At 39.8% G+C, this 18543-nt stretch overlaps 1 protein-coding gene and 1 long non-coding RNA gene across 6 annotated transcripts in view; one reads left to right on the top strand and one right to left on the bottom strand.

Moving 5' to 3' along the window:
• The window catches only part of LOC137982725 (uncharacterized), a 32781-nt gene extending 21044 nt beyond the window's left edge, over window positions 1-11737 (bottom strand). Inside the window, exons 1-3 of one of the 5 annotated variants that reach the window (XR_011118800.1) lie at window positions 8536-8880; window positions 1253-1339; window positions 235-639 (exon numbers count right to left, since the gene is read on the bottom strand). Coding sequence is in view for 4 of the 5 variants with exons in the window: in XM_068829865.1 (XP_068685966.1) it covers window positions 235-639; window positions 1253-1322 (475 nt within the window). In the remaining variant the exon portion in view is untranslated. Of the gene's footprint in view, window positions 1-234; window positions 640-1252; window positions 2852-5822; window positions 6027-8535; window positions 8881-11455 lie in introns of those variants that run through there. The other 4 variants (XM_068829865.1, XM_068829863.1, XM_068829866.1 and 1 more) reach the window with 4 other exon arrangements.
• The window catches only part of LOC137982728 (uncharacterized), a 41837-nt gene extending 27751 nt beyond the window's left edge, over window positions 1-14086 (top strand). The window contains exon 3 of the long non-coding RNA XR_011118802.1: window positions 13350-14086. This is a non-coding gene — a long non-coding RNA (uncharacterized lncRNA). The remainder of the gene's footprint in view (window positions 1-13349) is intronic.
• The last annotated feature ends 4457 nt before the right edge of the window (window positions 14087-18543 follow it).

The raw sequence follows: 18543 nt of genomic DNA on the forward strand, positions 1-18543 counted from the left end.
TACCCCCAGATGACTGCATGGAAGTCGACTCTGTGCTTTGAATTTGCAAATGAGAATTTGCAGCGGAAATAAACAATTAGCTTTTTTTAGCTAATTGTATTGACTTTAGAATAAAATACAACAAAACGAAATGAAAAAAGGAACTTTACCTTAATTCGGGGCTGGTCACAAGGTGCAGAGGTATCTTTTTACGAGTAAAAAACTAACGAAATTGATCTGTGAACTGAATCTTACCTGCCATGGTAAGGCGAATAGGACCATGCCTCATGTCCATGTCAAGTAGTTGTACTGTACAGCCGTAAGTACGTTTTGTGTCCTCCTTGTCAACATTCTTTAACACGAACTCCACATTGCATTCGCTTTGGGTGATGTTCACAAAAGAAACGGCTAACCTATCTCTTAGTGTTGGCGTGAGTGCAGAATTAACATGCTCTTTCACAACGTGCGAAACTTCTACTGTCATGTATTTGTTTGATATTCTGTGCTTGTGATCTGTCTGCCCCCAGATGACTGAGTCGAGCTCGCTTCTGTCCTGTACACTAGCAAATGAGAATTTCCATCGGAAATAAACGTCTCTACCAGGTACTGCATACAAATTTGGACGAGGTGTCCCTGTAAATTTTGTTCCCGCAGCATATCCTGAAACATGCAAGGAAATAGAACTGAGAATTGAAAACATCGTACGCATTATTGGTAGACTTACAATTGGCGAGAAAATGTCACCTGTGACCTAACTGAAGTAGATTTTTTTCGTACTACAGCCTTCGTTTGCGCAACATAGGAAGACTGCGGGATCACAGTATGAAACGCTTTTATGGTTAAATGAACTCGACAATAATTTGATCAAAAATAGTGTTCTCGAATAATATCGCCAGGAATTCGGTGTCGGGAATGTTTCCAAAAATGTTCTGTATGGTCGTTTGCCTTCTATTTGCTTAATCCCTGTGGTATCTATGTCGATCACCTCTTACTTTACCCCTATGGACAATCGAAAGGTCACTGGTAAATTACTATTAGATGTATGGGAAAAGGATCTCGATACATCGAAACTAAGAGGAAGTTTCTCGGTCCCTAGGCCCTTTGTTAAATCGGAGTTGCACCGTATTTTGCAAAAATGCGGAACTCTGGGGAGACAAATGACAACACCATTGACGTTAATGTCCGGCTGAGGATAGAAGTCGATTCTCTTACTTCCTCTCCACTTATGATCAAGCAATGAAAGTTGACAGTTAAAAACTAACGCTTAACTTACCTTCTGCAGACAGTGTGGGAAAGAGCAGATAACACAATGCAATAGCTACCGTCACTCTTGGAATCGCCATCTATCTTCTTGGTCACGCTTTAACAGAAGAGAGGAGACAGCTTTAATTAGTTTCCTGTTGTTTCGTGTAACAATGGAACCCATTGCAAACAAATCCTTCGACATTGACAACCTTCACTTATCAACATACTACTGATGAAAAGTTAATTGAATCCATCGTACTGATTAAGAACCTTACAAAGGCAAAGGGTCGAAGGTTACTCACAAGATTAGGATCATGTAAATCGCATTCTGGCCAAGAAGTAAAAGTACTTTTCATTTTGTGAAATGAGATGTACATTCTGACGTTCTGACTGCTTTAATGCTAGACTCCATCATACGACAAGGTCAACTGGCTGCAAAAAGGATAGCCTAGTGTAAGCAGAAGACCTCGTCGACTGTGCATAGTCGCAGTAATCGAGCCGGTGAAGTCAAAACACATTCTTCCTCTCAAGGAATGATTCGTTAATTTAAACCGATCAGTTCCCGGGAGAATGCGGAATAAGAACAACATTTGATTATAATGGAAACTGGCTCGGTTTCAAGAATTCCTTTCGGGTTTAACAATGCTGCGAGGATTGCGATAATATTGCCTCCCGTTTCTTTCATTCATTTAATTTAATTCATGCTTTCGTTGTTTCTTTCATTTGGGTTTCCTTACAAGCCAAATAATAAAATCGCAGCAAAATGAAGAACTTCACAGAAAGGTATTTGTTCATTGGCTTTTGTCAGAGTTGCTTAAAAACCCAAAGTAGTTTATACTTAAATCCGCATTTCGTGGGTCGCTTTAAAAAACGGGTTAAAGAAAAAAGAAACAAATCCAGTTTGCCGTCATGAAAATGGAAAAAGACATAAGACGGGCTTCTTTAAAACGAATGTCCTTGTTTATAACGTTTTCTTGGGATGATAATTCGTTTCCTTTATTGTAAGAAAAAAATATCCTTTTTTCGTTTTAGTGCTGTTTAAATCAGTGGCACAAAAAGCAAACATGATATTTTCAGTGGATTTTGGTAGAAACACAAAGCATGAGACGTAAAAAGGTGAAATACTGTGTACTATGAGCTTAAAATTCCTAATAGTGTCCAAAATTGATTTTTTCACTTAAAGACTTAACAGTTAAAAGCCTCACTTGCGGTTGGGAGTGGACTTTGAGAGAGAATGCTAAAGGTGTCACATTGACAACGTCCAAGTTCATCATCTCATTCTGTATAGGAAATAGTCATGTCACTGAAATCTCAGATTGTTTTGATTTACTATGCTTGCTTATTTATGATGACTTACCTGCCTAAAATGTCAAGAGTTTTTGTTGACTTGAAAATCCAACCTTTCCGATTCTAAACGGAGTTGTTATACGGATTTACAGCACATGGCAGACTGCTGCTTAATATGTAAGACATGAGAATTTTCTTACTCTTTCGTCTTTAGTTGCTATTTATTGGTGCCTAAAAGGCAAGAAATTAGTGGACGCCAAACAAGATGCTTAATGAAGGAGATGTTAGATATTTGAAATAAAGTTTGAAAGAAAGAAAATATGAAAAAAAAGAGTCAGCTTAATATGCTTTAGGTGTAGTTCCTTTTTTTTCCCATCAAATCCGCCTTTTTATGTTATAAACTCATAGTTACAAGTTACGTTTTTGTGGTAGTGCACTTCATTGCACTTCACACTATGTCACCGGGTTGTGTGGAGTGTAAGAGTGACCGTGGTGCCAATAGGCCCGCAGCGCGTGCATAAGTCACGAAGGTCTGTTGCAAGCGTGCTTGAGTTTCAACAAAATGAACCCCAAAATCGGCGAGAATTTGTGACGCTGATAAATAATAAAGCAGCTTCTATTTCCAAAACGATGGAATTACCTGGTGACAAATAACCTCGTCTAGGAGAGTAAATTTGTGAATTCGCACATTTCTTGTCAAACTTTATAACACTTGAAAGAAAAAAGAAACCGAAGTAACAAAAACAAAAACCCGGTATCTTGCCATCATTTTGACACATGTATCATTTGTTTCGCGAGTAAACAAGCAAGGTAACTTCATCACGGCACCCGCTGAATTCGATGTCACTTTCGATTTTGTGATTTACTTATGCAGCCGAAGGACAATAAAAAAATTGAACGTAGGAAAAATCGCCTGTATGTTTTTCGCTGATCGTAGCTTTTTATATTCGCGGTTCAAAACTAGTGTTGTTTTCATGTCGCAAATTTTATTGCTGATGGCAAAATATTTTATTCTCGATTGACCGTCCTGAAAACTTCCTTCTGCTCTTCCTAAAATCGGTGTACAGGAGCCCATCAGTAGGAGCTTGCCTCCCCCATACAAGCCCTATGAGTCAACCTTTGCTCGTATATATCTATTTTTAGAACGCCACGAGTTGTTTGGCACTGCACGCGCTGTTTAAAATAGCCAATCAGAATAAATTCATTGTCTAACGAAAATAGCAAAAAAATGTACGCAAATTGTGCGAATTGATGTAAATTAATGTAAATTCCAGTCTCCTGCTGAAGGGTTGGTTCTAAAGATAGAAAGATACGGGCAAAGGTTGACTCAAGGATATAGTGCATATGGAGGCTCCTACTCATGGGCTCCTGCTGTGTATCAATATTTATTTACTTTTGCATCAATATTTGTTTCGCATAAAGAAGGCTAACAAAATCTGTACCTTGCTTAGTTCGCATTTTTGAGCGTTATAATAGAATTTTCAGTCTTATCTTTCTTTTGCTAAGTGGTATGTATTTTTGAGGTCACCCATCCAGATACTAACCCCACCGGACAGGCAAACTTTAGTGAACATGTAGCTGTCAGAATCTGTCAGAATCTCAGAGCGCACGCTTAAACTTGTGTAAGAAAGAAGTTGTAAGGGAACTTGAAAATGATGAACATGTCACCCTCGAAGCCAATGTTTCTCGATTCCCTTTTATTTTCTTCAATATATCTGGGTTTAGTATTTTGCTAGTAACCAACATGTCTTCTCAGGGGGCTATTTACCTAAGACATCTACCATGGCACTATAATGATACACGATAGCAAAACAATATCGTTTACTATTAGAGCTAAATATTACCCAAAGACAACTTGAATCTCCTGGAAGACAAAACGCAGCTCATTTGACAATAAGGAATAAAGCGCTGTGTTACTGCACTACCACACGTACGCAATGCGTGCCTATTTTTAGATACTTGCAGTTGTTTTGGCTGTTATTTCAGCCAATCAAGGTTTTTTACTTAACTTTCTTGATGTTCTTCGCGTGTTACCTATATACACTCCAGCATGTCACTTTTCGTACTCGTGTGTTGTGGTGTTCATATGCATTAGTGGATACAAGGTAGCCTGGCATTGTATAAACTCTTGCTCTTCGGCCATCGTAGGTTAAGAATAAAATACAAACAGAGGAGATAAACATTTTTTTTAATGCATTTTTCCAGCTCTTGGGTAATGTCTGAAGCTCTCTATGAATTCGAACGTTGGTAGTGAGAAGTTGTTACTATATTAGTAACAATCAACCACTGTCAATGCTTTCTGGTTATTTAAGATCTTTTTTCAATATAATACCCAGATATCTTTATTTTGTATATAAGAAAACTTTGAAAATGTAACGGTTACTTTTGAGAATGTTTGTAGACAAGCATAGGAAACGTCAAGTTAATATGAGAACGAGTTCATATAAAAATGCATTTTTAAAAAATGTTTATCTACGCTGTTTGTATTTTATTCTTAATTTAGCCTGGCATTACTATTTATCCTCGATGTGAACAGCCAATAAGAACGTGTAATTACAGTGGCGCTTCTACGATCGCGTAGAGGAGGGGTTTGGGTGGCTATAGCCTTCCATGCATGATAAATAGGGAAACGGAAACTTTGAGTGCTTGTTTGTCTCAGTATCCAATTTTTTTTATCCCTACCTCTTAAAATGGCCCTCCTGCGATCACTGTATTTGACATATATATCTAAGTTAGATTATGATCATGGGTAGTAGGTTGAAGTGAGCTTTTTTAAGCAGTGAATCAAAGAGACTTCAAATATTATTCGATGACCAACACGATATCGAACATTCACAGTCACTTCATGCACGCGTGATATCTACATTACCAGTTTCAGCCATAAACGATGTTTGTTTTGGAGAGAAGACAAAATAACTTAAACCTCTTAATTTACTACACCTTTCTCTTAAGTTTCTGCGCCTTTTTTGTGTGGGACTAATTTTAGAGTCTGCATGAAGTGTTTGACTGTTATTCAGTTTGTTTTGGAAAACTATTTAGATTGTGGAGCTGAAGCTTTTTATTCTCGGATAACATGTAGTGTTATTTCTATCAATTTGTAACCTTATTTTTTTCAATGGAGCTGTCGCTAAGTGAATGTCAGCAGCTATTCCTCCAGTGCAGTGTCTTTTTCGAGGATATCGGCCAAATCTTGGTTAAGACATTTGCACGTACTTTCAAAGTATTGGCGCGAAGCAAGGGAAATCCAAGCCTCTCAACGGAAACAAACTGTCATCAAATAAAGCAAAGAGCACGAAAGAATCCTATCTTACCTCCTTTTTAAGCAAGCCTAGCCATACTGAAAATACTTAAACATGCTTTCATGCAACAGTTGTTAGATTAGTTTTGCAGGTCGATCCGTTGATCTCATATCTTTTTGTAAATCAGTTTTGTCTAGAATGGGGGTTGGACACGCAATCCGGAAACTCTAGAAGCTCGATGCGTCTTAATGAACGATTTACTATTGCCGGGATAGACCGCCCTGTAGCAAACTACGATGCATCATGAGCGATGTTTCATCCAGTTTTCATTGTCGGCCAGGGATAGGTTATTCGCTAGTTCTGGAGTTCAGTTTTCATAGTCCAAATGATAATTCTTTTAAAGATTACGTAAAGATCCACGTGAGCCGGGTCACCCATATTGCTTAGTCATATCCTTAAATTTTCAAACCACTCGGAAGTGGGAAAGTGATGATTTGTGAAAGCTTGGATGCTCTGAGAGAGAAAATCGAGTCCCTAAAGTTTGAACAGCTACTTTACTAAGGCAATGAAAGAAGCCCTATTCAACTTTATCGTGTTCTTCCTTTTTTTATGTGGGGCGGGAGTCAAGACAGTGTATTGATTTTCAAAGCATTCTCATATTTGTTTAATTTAAGAACTCTGGGTCACCTTCCATTAATCTAAGCCGGCAAATCGATTTGGGAGAATTTATATCACCATTTCTTTTTCAATTTTTGCGATAGCGTGTCTAATTCCTTCTATTTTTGTAATCCACTTGAGTTTTTGAGTTTCATCTTATGCAACAGTGAACTTACTTTACGTATCCCGCTCTTATCTCGAAGATGTTGTAAAATTGCTGACATTGGAGGAGATACAAATTCAAATAGGCCCGCAGAAATTTGCTCCCTTTGACCGGGAGACCTTTACCCTCTAGAAATGAATACAAATACTACGAAGAAGTGAATCAAAACTCACAAATCGACCTTTCTTATAGTAAATTTGTTGGAGGCCTTTGGGGATCTTTGTGTCTTAGTTTGGAGTCAGAAAAAATGTAGACCTGCCAGAATGATTTCGTCATGTGTAACTAGATAGCTGTCAAAGTAGTAGCCGCCGAGTTGAAAAGTGAAAAGCATTGTGCATAAAGTGCTGCGTAATAGCGTTAATTTGAATGGTTACACATTACAACGCAAAAGGAAGAACCACACCCACAATCGTGGCAATAGGAATTTATACATGGATGATCATGCCTTGAGCTGAATGATAACACCATGCGGTTTAAGACAAGATTAAAAAAAGGAAAAATCATGGAAGTCTTAAATAAACAGAAACATAGCACTGGTAAGTCGCTTTCATTTAAATGGTCGTACTGAAGAATTTCAAGACTGAAAAAAGCAGATTCCCGCGTTAAAATCAACCGCGCCCTAACCTAAAAAGCAGCACCACTGGAGAGTACTGCATCGTGGCTGTCATTTGACCGGTCTAACTTTTGAGTTTCACCCATATAATCAAACTTCAATGAAAACGTTCTAAAGGGAAATTAATGGGTGGTGGTTTCATCCAAGCTTTACATGCACTCATTCTGAAATTTTCCAATTTCGAATTTTACGAGGTAAATTATACCAATTATGGCTTTGGAAACTATTGGACTACCATCCCGTCGACAGTTAGTTATCTAACTAGGGGAAAACTTGCCAAAAAACGATTCCAAACTCTCTTGTGTCAGTTTAATCTGTGGTTCAAACACTCGAATCGTCGATTGCGGTTTTCTTGTCTGCGTCCTGTGTAACTCATTCGCTCCTATCGGTTTCCTTTTCTTAGCCAAAATCGTGTGATGCTAACCACCTGGGAGATACAGAAATTTGTTTATTTTTTTAGCTCTTTATGTTGTTCCGGTATTTCCTAGTAATAAGCTTCTCTTTAATCTTTCCTACTTCGAAGTCGTTCAGTTCAATGTGATATTATCTCTAGCGGAGTAACGTAAGTGTGCGAAATTCTATCAGTTTTCCCGCTTTTCGGCCCAGCGTCATCACCGGTATGCCAAGGGTCACTACCTAATAAGCCACAGAATGCGCGTAGAAAGAAATGATCCTGTTTTGGTGCTCTTACATTTCATGTCGACGCTGGTTGGAACCTGACGGAGTAGACGTAATATTGTAACAACTGGCGCGCCATGAAAATCAATCCTTCCGTTTTAGTGGCTCGAAACTCGGTGTGGTAGAACACGAGTTTTCTTTCGTCTCGAGCGGTAGTTAGTACAACTCTAGCTCGGCTGTCAGTCTGTTTAAGTGAAGCAAGTCAAGGTCAAATACAGCACAAATCACTTTTATAATACCGACTGCGCCATACAGCGAAATTTCTGGATGAACAAAGAGAAAGATAATCTCCAAGCGTGATCTCAACCCCTACGGTTTGTCTAAGTGTTTGTTGTAACGCGATCGGCCATGAACGAACACGCATACCGGAATGTGCAAGCTATTTTGAAGACTCTTAAAGCATAGAGAATAGAAACACGTGTTAGTATCTAGTGGCCCTTGGTGGGGTTTTGAAAGTGAAGTTGTAATTTGCGAGATCTTGATGTTCTCTCGAATGTATTTTGATGAGACAACCACAACAAAGGTCATGATATTTTTTCCTTGCGTGTGGGTCTGGAAGCGTTTCAATTGCTAAACCGCATTGCTTTGTCTACTTATCTAGAAGTAGTAAAAATACCAAAGACTGAATAAAGGTCTCTTTCGCTAGCAAAAATATAGATTACAAGACATCTCACCTTGGATAAATCTTGCACTTTCCAAGAGCAAAGAAATTGTAGCTCTTAAATCACAAATAGTTTTTTAGCAGTCCGCGTTGAGTGCAGTGTTCGCTTACTTGGACCTGGTGCTTAACAAAAGACCAAAGAGGCCTCTAGTATTCGAACGGCCACAAATTGACGAGGACGGAGTTTCGCGTGTTCTTGCCGCAACGGCGTGCGAGGGATTTTGTGCTCTGCGGGTGTGTAAGGGGGATGGGCAAATGGAATCAAGAAACTGGTCTGACTTGATTGCCGCATTATCTCTGATTGCTCGCTTCTCATTGGCAGTATTCCAGGCCCCCTAACCTTGATGATTTTCAAGAGTCGACTTGGTGTTTACAAGAGCGAACAAAAACATTTAAGATTGTCATAACATAATGACGTAAAAGTCATGTGACGAGCAAATCTCGGTCTGCGAAAATCCGTTTCCGAAAGGTGAATAAGCTTAACATTGTAAATGGAAAGTTTCTTTCAATGATGTCCCAAGCAAACTTCCTCGGAGATGAACAGGACGCACTATTTTCTCAAGAGTTTACAACGTCATTTTTGTCATTTGATATACCGTGACATTCTGACGTGTACGGTACGCTTTGCATTCCTCCGTCGAAAAGACAAAAAAAAGAAATACAAAGGAAAGTCGCTTCCTTTCCAAAATTCCATAACGGTTTCAAACGTGGTCAAAACTATTACCCAAATTTTGATTTTCATCAGAAGTCAAATCTTTAAGATTGCCGAAAGGGTGCTTAGGATAAGTTTGCGTAATTTTTCAATTTCGTGTTAACTTTTCAGATATAAGAAAAGAATGCAAATGTCACTATTTTCTGTTTGGGTGTGGGAATTTGAGTGCGTCGTTCTTTACAATTTTTGTAGGATATGTGTTGTTAAAGTTCTCAACATACCATTTGCGAAAATCGTAACCTCGGTAGATGCGGAAAAGACTCGCACAACGCCCATCTGATCATCCCCAGTGAACAGCGTTTTACACATTTATTCTCAACGATTTTAATCACAGACGTGTACGCCTTAAACGAGACTCTGGCAATATATTTGTTTTTCTTAGTCGGCTATCCTGTAGCCTGGTTAAGATGAAGAGATACGCTATGACAGGATCTCATTTTAATACCGGTAGCATTGCGCTTTGTGTGAATTGCAGGGAGACCTAAAATAGAGTAAAACCGGTACTTTCTTCGGTCATCCTTTGTTATGGAAGACGCTAAACAAGCTGTCCTCTGAAATTCAAATTGATCAATTGTAAATGAGGCTTTCTGCGAAAGTTTGAGTCAAGCTTTTGCTCTCTCAACTCAGTTGCACCCGAACTGGTCTCTCAACGAAGACAATGGTAATGTGCTTTCAAGTTGAAAAGCCCTGTGGCATCTAGTTGTGCAATGGTGTACAACATTTTGACATTCATCAGGGACATTTAAAGAGTTTGAGTTAGATAACAGCATTGGTAGCATTGATAGCTGATTTCTACAAATGAAACCTAATACGTGTAGTTTGCCAAGTGGTGTACCGTATGGTTACTCGTCCTTGTTCACAACTGACTGGTGACTTAGGCATAACCACAAGCTTCGTGGTGTCGTTTGTTCTAAAAACAGAAGGTACTATTCTAGATCGAGGCGCTTCGTGGCTTGCGTGTGTTTCTTGCGCTTGCGCTTGAACTCGCGCCTCCTATCAAAACCAGTTCTTAATTTCGCATAAGTATTGGCAGAAATCAAAAATCACTATCTCAGCCAGTAGGCCGGACGTGGAACACCAAACACGGAAGCTCGAGAACCGCGTTTTTTGTCTTCAACGCAAAGCTACATAATATGTATTGGAACACTATGGGACTGACTGGCCTTCTGTTCCATTGGGAATTTCTCAGTACACATACGAAAGCTTATTGCTTCTTATTGGATACTCTATTTTAACCTAATCTGGGAGACCTTAATGGTGATTGCATGGCCTAAAGTTCCCCGATCCCTGTATCTAATTGTTAAGCCCTACGTAGTGTCAGATTACTGTTGCGATCTGTATTTTACTCTTTTAGGGTTACAAAATTAAGCGGTGTCATTCCTTAAAGATCAGGCGTAAGGATGGCGCAAATTACGAAAACTTACTAAGGGAACAAAATTGGCACATTTTGTTTCGTCTGTATGTCACTTTTCGAGACGAAATGTTTCATGAGGGGAAATGAGATCGATATTCCTAGACTCGAACGGAAATCCAGATTCCCAAATAAGCCATTTAAATGTTGACGACTCCCCCTAAAACGCCTCCTAATCCACCCCAAGCTGACAAATCAGACCGATTTTAGCAGCCTTAACTGTATCCATCAGCTTTAAATCAAAACTTTATTTTGGGATTTGTAAACACTGGAGAGAAAGGAATCTAAATCTCCAAGATTACCTGTGTTTTGTCGCTGTCAAACGATGGAATGGCGCTTAGACCTACATATATTAAAGCGTTATTCTGATCATGATGACGTATCCGCATCAGCGTTGAAGAGCTTCTGTTACTTCGTTTAGAGTTCGCCGTCTCGATTTTAAGACATAATATTGGCCTAGACAGAAGTTAGAATGCGTAATTTGCTGAATAACCAATGGTTGAAAAGATTCGAGATTTCGTAATCAAAATTTGCCTAAGAACTTGAATTCTTCTTCCTCCTTTCCTTGTATCGGCGGGCATCTGGCCAAACGCTTCGTAAAACTAGTTAATTAAGACTGAGCGTATTGTTGAGCGATTTCGCGAACAGTTTTCGGTTAACGCTGTTGTCGAGTGCTTAGCGAAAATAACCTGATGCGGCAAAAAGATAAAATTACCGGTTAAGGTAGGACAGTCGACTTAATCAAGGACAGAGTAGTTCGTTTTTCCCTTTAAAGAATTCTGGAAGGCATATAAGGTATAGTTTACTTACCTTTAAAATTTTATGGATTTCTTTCTTCCAAGCTTGTTGAAGGCACTCTCGAGGATTTTTTCGTGAGAGATTGTAAAGCTCCCTTTGGTCCTTTTTATCTCTAAAATCTTTCTCAAGTTGTTATATTGGGATGGAGCTTTTAAATGGGTCACTCTTGTTTTTAAAAAATGTGTTCCTCACCAAGAGAAATGGAACCAGAGACCAATGAACACGTTGTCGGATTTGGTGTTCCTGCTACGTGATGTGGGATGGTCGGAGGATGGGCCAAACTGTATTGTCACATAAGTGGTGAGCTGAAAATATGCCGACACCGAAGGTATGATGACCTTGTCAAACCTGACAGAGCAAGATTGAAATATTTTCGAATCTCAAATTTCACTTTTATGTAATGATCCTTTTTTATCACAAAAATTACCCATTCAGGAAGTAAAAGGTCTCGCAGAAGATACCCTAGTCTTCCTATCCTTCACCGGTGTTTTCTCTCGTTCTTAAGACTCTATCTGACAATTTTGCTGATGCGCTTTGGCCTTTCGAGCTCCGTGCCTTTCCCACGTCACGTTGATTCGATCGTCTGCGAGGCCTCTCGCGCTTGGTGTTTCTTGTGAGACGCATTTCAGTCGTTAAATACCTGTGAGGCTGTTACTTTCTCATAAGACAAACTACGTCAAAATGTGCTCTCCTCCTTGACGAACGTCTTTGGAAATAGGGCCCAACGATATTGGCTCGATATCCGTGGAACCAGTACCCTATCACCCCCTCTCCCCATCCCCAACTTCAACCCTATCCCCTCTCCAGTCCCCTTCCCCCTTCGTTTCGAACTCTCCCCTCTTTTTTACTTAATTTCTTTTCCACTTCCATTTCCGCAGTTCCATTCCCCAACCCTTCCATGTTGTGCTAAAGGTTTTTATTTTTCTGTCTCCATGCCCGTGGGCTCAAATTTTCAAATCAATTTCAAGTGTTCGTGTGACAGCACCACAGGACAACTGTCTTTCCTTCCTATGGTAATGCTGGAATGTACCCCTAACAGCTGAACGCAGGAATTGTGTTGGAACCATTGATCTTATGAAGTGCAGCCTCTGCAGACAGGAAAACAACGCTTTGGATAGTTTTATTTTGAATTGGTCCCACAGTCTTTAAGCTGTACGTCTCAAAGTTGCTATTTTGGTGGTCTTTGTTGTTCAAAAGCATTCTATAAACAGCTGTCGTTTATAAAAACAACTATTTTGTTGACCCACTAACAGTAAAGTGAGCCGAAAAGCACGTGATGGAATGACGGAAACACGCGCGCTCTCGTGTTATTGCAAACGTTAAAAAAAGCATGAAATGAAATGAAGGCTTTTTCAAAGTATAGTCGGAAACAGGAGTTGCAAGGATTGACTGAGAGCAGAAACTCGTAGCACAGAATATTCACCAAGTTTTAGCAATAGGCCATTTTACAGTTGTTTGCTCAGCGACCAAGCCTATGAATGGCTGCGAGGCTGCCGGTGACCTTGCATTGATACAGACCATTGTGTTGTTGTAACGCTAATTAGTCCATATTAACATTACAAAAGCGTGAAGGTTTGTATCGAAACAGGGTCACCGGCAGCCGCGCTTCCTTTGCTAGGCCTGGTAACTTAGCCACAACTGTAAAATGGTCTATTTTTGAAACAAATCTTTGTTTAAATCTTGTCCCAATTCCTCTCGGTACACGAAATCATGGCATTTAACGCACTGAAGCATGCACGTGTCGGTCATGAGAATGAGATATCTCAAAGTATTCTAAAAAATATTACACTCGTAATGCGGAGCCTCTCATCCAGACTGGTCTATTTTAAGATAAGTCTATTCCTTGCAAAGAGTAAGCCTAGGCAGCGCATATTTTAATAATGTCTTTTTGTTGGTGTTGTTTTAGAATGCATTTGACCCAGTTGAATAAACAACAGAAACAATGGACTACGAAGACAGTTAAACTGCTCCTCCTCCAGAAGCAATGAAATTCGACGTTGTAAATTGTTGCGTAATGCCGTTTTACCAATCCATTCCAGCTGTCTTCGTAACTGGAATCATCCATCACGATTGCTGGTTGGTCTTGTATCTAACTAAACGTGCTTGAGAGAACAATCGAGTACCGTGGACTGGGTATGAAAACAAGAGGAAATAGAACCCTTCATTGAAGAGGGAACGGTTATTCCAAAAGCTGTAGACTGAACTACCAAAATCCTGAATTCAAAGTGGAAAACTATGCAAGTCATGACCTTACAAAAATAAATTTTACTCGTTAACCTCTTACATAGCCAGTTGAAAGATAGTAGTTCTACAGTCTTGGACATTTCAAATGGAAAATAAACCCTACCCTTCCCCCCAATTTCAATGATGAAAAAATGGCGGGCTTCAACTTGTGCGCGGATTGGATTCATCATTTATCTTGGGGGGAGGGGGTACTTATTTCTCATTTATTTTTGTCCAAGATTGCAGTAGCCATGCGACCCTAATCGGATGCCTTTGTACGAACCTTAAGTCGCCGAAACATTTGGTTTTAAAACAACTCCGACCTAAAAAAAATAACGTTAAATGAATACGCTGTCATCGAACGCTTGGGGTCAGGGATGTCCCAGGTCAAGGTATTAAATCAACAAGTCAAGTCTTTTTTCTTCATTCTCTGTTGGTTTCTTTTGACTCATTCGATTGTTTGCGTCAAGTATTTGCCAACCTTGAATTTCGTTTTGACGATTTTAGTTCATAGAGTGGAGAAACATTTTTTGACTGTTGCTGAGAGTTTTCCACCTCGGGGGAGGAGAAAATTTTAAGGGCACAAGTTCTATTACGGGAGTTGTCTATTAGGCTGAGAAGACCATCAAAAAAACAGTCAGTTGTTGACATACTGCGACGTATTTTCGCTGTTTCTGGAAAGCACTGAAGCACTGACAGACAACTGAAAGGGCCCCATAAAATGATAACCATCACACCTGACAATGAAGTTGAGCTTTCATGCATTTTGCTTGTTTGTTTTCGTGTTTGGACATCATTGGTAGTGGTTCACTTTTATGGAAGAAATTAGCGTATTTAAACTATTCGTAATGTTGCAGTCTTCACATGATTCGAAATCTGGCAATATCAACCCATATCGCAAATGTTTGTTGTCGCACTTTCTTCCCCCCCCCCCCCCCATACCCTAAAAGAACACTCATCCCGCTCCCCCCTTGACAATTCCTAGATAATAAAATGAAAAATACATTACAAGTTGGCATTGTAACACTCCGTTTGTATATGAACCCTTGATTTTTCTCTCTTGAGCTCGCAACTCACACTAAAGTAACTTAAAGTTTGCACAGCATAAGAGTAGACCGAGCAGTTTTAGGAAAAACAGTTGAGGCTTGTTTCACGTAAGCATATTACATATCGTTTAGGCCCAGTTGTTCATCAAAGGCCGATTAAGCTAATGTTGGATTCACTGGAATCTCAAATTGCAGTTTATTTACTGATCACTAAGTTTCCACCACAGCTTCGGTCAGTTTTGGACAAGTTTGTTTTCCTTCAGCATAATAACATTGTTAAGACAATTTGACGGGCCAAATTTATGCCTGGGTGGGTGTGAACAATTGGGGTCTCATCATTGGTATTTTCTTAGCCCAAATGACACCAACTAACCAATAAGTTTTTGCTTCCGTTTATGTGGAAATAAACCTTCAGTGGTATTGAAAGGCATGTTTATCCCAAAAATGGCAGTTCTTTCGTTGCCCTGAAAGCACCATTGTTTTCCTCGTTTATTTATTTGTTTATTTATTTATTTAAGGATTGTACAAAGCAGTACCGATGCAAAAACAATAGAACATAAGTCCCCTACTAGTTTTAAGCATCAACCCAACCCTCTCCTAAAGTATTAACTTAATAATATAAATAGATTGCATAATATAAATAGACTGCTTAACAAGTGCACGCAACAAGGGTATTTACCCGGCGACATTTAGGACAAATTATTTTAAAGGTACGAAAGTTGTCGCCATGAAAGTTGTCGTTATGCCATTATTTTCTATTTTGGTGTTTGGAGCCAAAACCAGGGGCCCACAACTCCAATACTACTACAATACTGGCCCGGGTTGCTCGAAGCATGGTTAGCGTTACCCAGCGTTAAATACCATGGAAACCTATTGGTTTTGATACCTCTTAACCAACGATTAGTGCCAACCGGGCTTCGAGCAACCGGCCTCTGGTCAAAAGTCTTAAGACACGAGCTAAAATGGTTTAATTAAAATAGACTTGTGTTAAGACCCCCCCGCCCCCTCCCCCTTTCAATGTCAGGGAGCTTTTGCGGCGACAGCAACGAGAACACCACACATTTGCATATTTAGTGAGAAAAAACCATAGCTTTGCACGCTCTGCACGTGCGTCTTTCATTTTTATCCATTTCTTTGCTGTCGTCAGCAAACCAACAACGTGAAATAGTGAAATATGAGGTTTTATGGAGGACGTCAACACTTGGAGATAACGTTTTCATTCCTGAGAGATTATTATACCTTTGTCATATTAAAAAGCATGTAATGGTCTGTAATAGTCGTGAAGCGAGTACAACAATGAGAATTGTGTTTTGAGATGACGTTCTCGTTGCCGTTCCCGTCGTCGATGCTAAAGTTCCCTGTTGACGCAATCCGGGAAAACATTCACAAAAGCAGCACTTTGTTTTAACTTTGCTTTGTGGAAAGGGGGTAAGGGGGAAAGCAAAGTCGTTATTCTCATAAGCATTTAGAAAAAGTAAAGCACATATATCTTACGAACGCTTTTTTGGTGCATAAGAACAAAGGTGTCCAACACATTTTGACCAGGATTGTAGGTCTATGTAACCGGGCATTTTCACAGATCACACCATTTATAGACAAGTTCTTGAATAATCTTTGTCTTGCACGAGTGGCCGTTCTCAAGACTAAGATAAATATTTCTCATACAAAACTGCATGATTAGCTGGAAACGTCTGGTTTCGCGGGAAAATCGATCCAAAAATGACTTGGTCTGTAAAAAACGCCGCTCCACAAATACAATGCCATGGGCTCCTGCTTCTTCTACCCCAGTGCTGGCGGTTTGGACCATAACCTGGACACTCCAAACTCAAGGCTGCTAATATTCGTCATCACAGTGGCCAAAATGTTGATGACGAATATCGTTGTCGACAAGAGTACAGGCAACGCTGAACCACTTTCGATTTGTTTTTTACCACAATATTCAACGCCAAAAAAAGTTTTTATTGTCAGAGCGTGACCAAAATCATGACACGAAGAAAGAGCAAGTGTTGGCTATAACTTTCTCGCAGTATGATTGGTTTATTTCCCAAATTGGGCGTTCCTGATTCGCTATTACATTGCGTGACAAATTGAAACGAGCATGACGCGCACAGCGTTGTCTAGACTCTTATCGACAACGGAAAATCAGCCAATCAGATTGCGAGGTTACAAGCAGCATTGGTAAAAAAAATTGCATTTCTCTGTATACACTGAAGAGAGAGGGAATTAACTTGAGAGTCTCGCTCCAATTAATTATTTTCTGTCCAACTCACTTACATGTCACGTTGAATGTACATCATTCAGTCTGCTTAACCGAGCGCAGGATTCACCATTTAAAATTTACTTGACTGAATAATTGTTTTTGAAACTTTGGAGAAGTATAGGGTTAAAAGTATTTGAAGTCATTTTGTTCCTCGTTCGACATCAACAACTCGAACTTACGGGAATTCCTTGTAAAGAGTTCCGCACCCCCTGGCCTGGGAAAGCAAATACGTAAATAAGCGGCGGAAGTCATGTTAATGTGAAGCATATGCTAACTGCGGATTTTTCCTGTTCTTACACATTTTTCAGCTTTGCGTCACAGAGAAAGGGTGGAATGTTTTCTCAAGCTGACCGCGAATGCTATGTTTTTCACTTGAAATCCAATGGACAGGAAACACATTACACTTGCGCACAGTTCGTGATATTAACTGACAACAAGCATACCAATTCTAATAATGATGATATCTGTAACAAAATCAGCAATAGTTACAATAAAAGCACTGCAGTACAAAAGAACAAGACTACCTAATGACAAATAAACGTTGATCTACCGTCCTTGTCTCAATACGTAAACCAAGAGGGTATGCGGTTTGAGATCAGAAGGAACACTCGAAGCAAGGATGGAAATCAAGAAAAGCTGTATTTCTCAGGAAGTTTGTTGGAAAACAACCCTGTCGTTTGTCCTTGGAAAGGCTGCCATTGTCTACTTTCCAGACAGCTCGTTTTGACGTTGTGTTGCATTTTTACTAAAATAAATTCATGCGTAGAATTCAGTGGGGTGACGAAATTTTAACTTGCCAACCATGTGTGATATCGTGATAAATGCCCGTCCAAACTTGAGTTCGCCTTGGCCTTTGTTGTGTAAAAGGTGAATAGAGGTATGCAATGGATAAATCACTATCATGGGGATATGTTCTATCAAAACAATTGAGTTACTCCATACTTCTTAGTGGATACTGCATTTCATCCTGTACGTTATTGATGAAATCAGACTGCTTGGCATTGAGAGCAGATCTCTACATTTCGGTGATCTGCTTAGTTTCACACCCTGCAGACCTGAAAAATGGCGAAGGGTAAAAACCCTCGAGGTCATGGCTCAACTTTCTCTTGTCATTGTCTGTAACGCCTACACCTGCATGCGTGCGGGAAACGACATTTTGCATGTGATTACATGCACAGCATGTTCGAACTAATTCAGCTGCGAAAACAGCTTGAATTGCGTGCGTAAATACACGCTCCTAAAAATCTGTTTTACCCTCGTGTTATTGAATAATTAAACGCCTACGCGTGCGCGCTGGACACGACTTCTCACTCTTGCGTGCAATCTCGACCCCAGAGCTCTTCTCTTGACTGACGATCCGAGGCTCTGGTGGCGAGGATATCTTGAGTGCTGATTGAACCGATTTAGTTGCCGGAGAACCGCATGAAAAGACGTGTTTAGTGGCACGTCCGTCAGTTTGCAATGTCTATCGCAAACTGTGAACAGGCCAAAACTGAGCCAAAGAACAATGAGGAATGAAGCCTTGACTTTGTGTGCCTATATTCGTAAATCATTTTGGGGTTTTTGATTTG

This window comes from Montipora foliosa, chromosome 13 (genome assembly GCF_036669935.1).
Source record: "Montipora foliosa isolate CH-2021 chromosome 13, ASM3666993v2, whole genome shotgun sequence".
NCBI classification, from domain to species: Eukaryota; Metazoa; Cnidaria; class Anthozoa; order Scleractinia; family Acroporidae; genus Montipora; species Montipora foliosa.